At 36.8% G+C, this 4,313-nt stretch overlaps 1 protein-coding gene across 1 annotated transcript; it reads left to right on the top strand.

Annotated features, from left to right (window-relative positions):
- The first annotated feature begins 324 nt into the window (after positions 1-324).
- LOC108759078 (cleft lip and palate transmembrane protein 1 homolog) lies at positions 325-3,751 on the top strand. Its single transcript, XM_018504377.1, has 6 exons — positions 325-485; positions 766-1,344; positions 1,473-1,590; positions 1,666-1,869; positions 2,311-2,448; positions 2,532-3,751. Exons 1-6 carry the CDS (start codon positions 363-365, stop codon positions 3,290-3,292), a joined length of 1,923 nt encoding a protein of 640 aa, XP_018359879.1. The 5' UTR covers positions 325-362; the 3' UTR covers positions 3,293-3,751.
- The last annotated feature ends 562 nt before the right edge of the window (positions 3,752-4,313 follow it).

Here is a 4,313-nt window from a genome sequence, read left to right as displayed (position 1 = left end):
AGAATCATAAAACGGTTGCAAAACTGTTGTGTTCTGCTGAACGCAGCCAATAGGTGCATCCAGAAGCACGATCGCTCATTGAGCGCTCATTGAGCTCTTGTATCTGTTTGGTCTATATTTTTCGATCTAATGGAATATGCCAATCAGATGCAAGAGCTCACCGAGCGCTCAGTGAACGGTCGTGCTTCTGGATGCACCCATTGATGTTCTCCTCCTTAAGGTCACGTGATCAAAATGACGCATGATATTCGTCAATTTTTATCACGTGATCTGTTTTGACGTTAAGGTCGAGCGTCGAGCGTCATCATGAAAAGTCACCTTAATTCTGCCATGCATGGGAGCTGACGATTTGACAAAAAAAGATGGTAGTTACTGGGGATGATCATCGTGACAACGCGGAAGTAGATGTTACAGAAAATATGGATAACAGTCAGCCCAACGGTGAACTGGTTCCGAGAACCGAACAAAATAACGACGAGACAGAAGTGCGTTAATTCGTTATATTATATTTATTTTGTTTACTCTTTTTTCACGGTTGCTCCACAAGGAGGTGTCTTGAATGCACATAGGGGGTTTACATTATTTTTTTAAATTAAATATGAGTTTTTTCTTCTGTTATTTTTAATGAAAGATTGTGCAATACTACATAATTAGGTACAGTAGTGGATATTAAAATTTATTTGTAAATTGCCGCGATTTCATGTCGCACCGACATATACGAGGATCCATCGAGGCTGAATTGTAATTTGACGATGTTTCTTGCAGGCGAACGCGGAGAATAATGATCAGAGGCAGAAGGCACAGCAGTCGCGCTTAGAATCGTTCTTTACCATAACAAAATCCTTAATCATACGAGCTCTCATAATTTATTTTATTAGTAGCCTCTTTAGACGCTCTGATAATAATCCCAAGTCTCCCAACGCCGTTGGCGATACGCGTTTACAAGCTGTAAATATATTTTCAAATGGAACGTTATTTGACCTTAGTGTTTATCTGTCGGAGTCTGAGAACTTTAAAAGATTTGACGATCCGCGATCTTTGATTTGGTTTGAAGAGGGTCTGGTTTATGGAGATTGGTATGGCGGACCGAATCAGGATGGCTCCAGAGTGCTCGAGCACACATTTATCCCTTCCGGGCGATTAAAGCAAAATGGCTCGATCTACCTGCATGTATATATAACGAAAAGTGGAAAGTCGCCGAACCCCAAAGCTGGCAAAGGTGTTTATGCGGGCGATTATATATCCTACTCCAGAAAAATGTTAAATAAATATAAGAAAATTAGATATCAGAAGAGGCATAACTTGTTGACTGGCGAGAGCACAGCCAGCAAAGAGGAGATGGCAGTGTGTATATTTTAATTACTATGCTAAAATTTTAACACTAAAAGCAACCTTTAATGTATACTAATGCAGTGTAATGTGAGTGACCGAATTTACCATAAGTTACATGTTATTTATGTAAACTTTTTTAGAAAGCTGAATTAATGGATCAGGAATACGTGTCGCACTGGCATCCAAATTTAACTGTTAATTTAGTGTTTGATGAAACCAACTGGGTGTATGGTCAAGTACCACAGCCGTTGGATGAATGTAAGTTTACAGATATAGTTACATTATGTATGCAGATCTGTGCACTAGAAATATTCCTTGTTGCTCTTCTCTTAGATATACATTTCTTACCCGGTGGAAATTTTTACAAGCCAATACTGTACATGAATGATTTTTGGAACATGCAGCGGGATTACCAACCATTAAATGATACAGTAGAGCAATTGGAGCTCAGGTTAACTTACCAGCCACTCTCATTATTCAAATGGCAAATATACGCGGCTCAGTCCGTTAGAAATAAATGGACATCATCGTTCATGGGTTTGTTATATTTCAAAAATTACGAAAATTAAAACAAAGTTTCTACTACTTCAAATAAGTAAGGAAATAGCTAATATATGGTCGAGAAAATATTACCTCATTCAAGATAAGGTAATATTTTTCATAAATTCTTTTTTCAATGTTTTAAGATACTTAGCGTAATTAAATCGACTATCAATTTCATTGTGATATTATTTCAGCTTCAATTTATACGATTGCGTTTCAAGTCCGACAGTGAACGGTGCGCAGTTTATATAATTGGAACATGTATAGAATTTACATATAAAAATATTATTAGGTACCCCAAAATCTAGCTTCAACCGTATTGGCTGTTTTCTTGTTTAATTTACTCATACAATCTAGATTAACTTATTATTGATTTTACTATTTTATTCAAGAATTGTTAGTAAGTATCATCATCTGTTATCATTGTTCACATAGGAGAAGCATCTGACGACGATGATAACGATCAAGATACCCTAAAAGAGACTTTGCTCGAAACGAATCCATATCTACTAGGATTGACTATAATTGTATCAATCTTGCATAGCGTATTTGAATTTTTAGCATTTAAAAACGGTAAGCTCTTAAAACTAACGAATAATAGAAACATATTTCGCACGTATTGCACTATCGCAATCTGAGGACCTTATGCCTTTCAGATATTCAATTCTGGAACAATCGAAAATCCTTGGAAGGTTTATCGGTCCGCTCTGTGTTTTTCAATGTATTCCAGTCTCTCGTCGTTCTCCTTTACGTTTTGGATAACGAGACGAACACGGTCGTGCGCATCAGCTGCGCGATAGGTCTTTGCATTGAAGTGTGGAAGATCAACAAAGTTATAGATATTAATATTAATAGAGAAATGAGAGTATTCGGAATCTTTCCGAAAATATCATTCCAAGATAAAGGATCGTACGTAGAGTCTTCTACAAAAGAGTATGACAGACTCGCCTTCAAGTATCTCTCGTGGGCGCTGTACCCTCTGTTGGGAGGATACGCAATTTATTCTTTAATGTATCTGGAACATAAGGGATGGTACTCCTGGATTCTTAGTATGTTGTACGGATTTCTGTTGACCTTCGGATTCATCATGATGACGCCGCAACTGTTCATCAACTACAAATTGAAGAGTGTTGCGCATCTTCCATGGCGTATGCTGTCGTATAAATTCCTGAACACATTTATCGACGATATTTTTGCATTTGTGATAAAGATGCCGACGCTGTACAGGATCGGCTGCTTCCGCGACGATATTGTTTTCTTCATATTTTTGTACCAAAGATGGATATACAAGACCGATCATACACGAGTGAACGAGTTTGGCTTCTCTGGCGAGATGGAGGCGCAAGTATTAGAAAATAAGAAGCAGGTATCTATTAAAGATCGTCCGAAGGACGGATCGGCGAAGAAGAACGAATAATACTTGGTGTGCATAGATTTAGCATCAAGTACGTTATATCATACGTTGTCCCTGAATTAATAAAATGTCCGATACCAAAGGAATATAATTACACACATTGACATTTATTTATACAAATTTCCGCATAATCTTGTGTGTACATGTATATTCTATTTTCGTTTCCACGTACTGGCGAGCATACTGCGACGTATGGCGAAGTAAGAGGCGAAGATAGAAGTAAATTCTTTTATCCAAATTTAGAATACGCACAGAGATATTTGAAGGGATTAAAATTGTGAGCCTATTCTTTTTTACTGAATTTCTTGCACAATTTATCTTTTCTCTTTTTCTCTCCGATGTGAGAAAGAGAAAAGATGCGACCATTCTGCTAAAAAGAACAGACTTTGTAAAACACGAATAGTATATACAAAAATAGCAGAGATAGCTCTTCGTGAAATGTATCTCGCGATCCTCTAACAAGCTGTAAATGTAGGTAGTATGCTCAACACTGTTATCATTCGTGTAAATGTTGAATTGCAAAATAGACACTCGTGACTTGCCACGAGAGCATGGAAGAAAACGTTCCACCGATTCGATGTTTAACCAAATGTCGAATAAAAAAGGGAAAACCCAATTAGCATCGACGATTTCAGACGATGTTAGTATTCACTTATTATCGAGTCGAGATGTTGCTACAAAATAAAATTGATTTAATTATCATATATCATATGTGTACCTTTTCTTCTGAGTGATAAACTTGGATCCTCTTCATTTGTGTCGCGACATTTTGTGAGACATAAAAGGAGATGTGCATTAGTGGTTCTCTCCTTTTTCAATATTCGAGCATTCAGAATCTTGTATAACGAAGGGAGGAAAGATCGTGCTCACTATGCCATGACGTTGATATTACAAATTACATTTAATGTTGTATTTTATATTTTCATTAGAGATATAATTATCTACCGTCGACTTACTGTCTAATATTTTGGACAATATACATTTATTACATATTGCCATAATGTTAAGTACTCATTTTCCGAAT

This window comes from Trachymyrmex cornetzi, unplaced genomic scaffold (genome assembly GCF_001594075.2).
Source record: "Trachymyrmex cornetzi isolate Tcor2-1 unplaced genomic scaffold, Tcor1.1 scaffold166, whole genome shotgun sequence".
Classification (NCBI taxonomy): domain Eukaryota; kingdom Metazoa; phylum Arthropoda; class Insecta; order Hymenoptera; family Formicidae; genus Trachymyrmex; species Trachymyrmex cornetzi.
The sequence above is the reverse complement of the archived record's forward strand: the minus strand, read 5'-3'. Positions and strand labels throughout refer to the sequence as shown.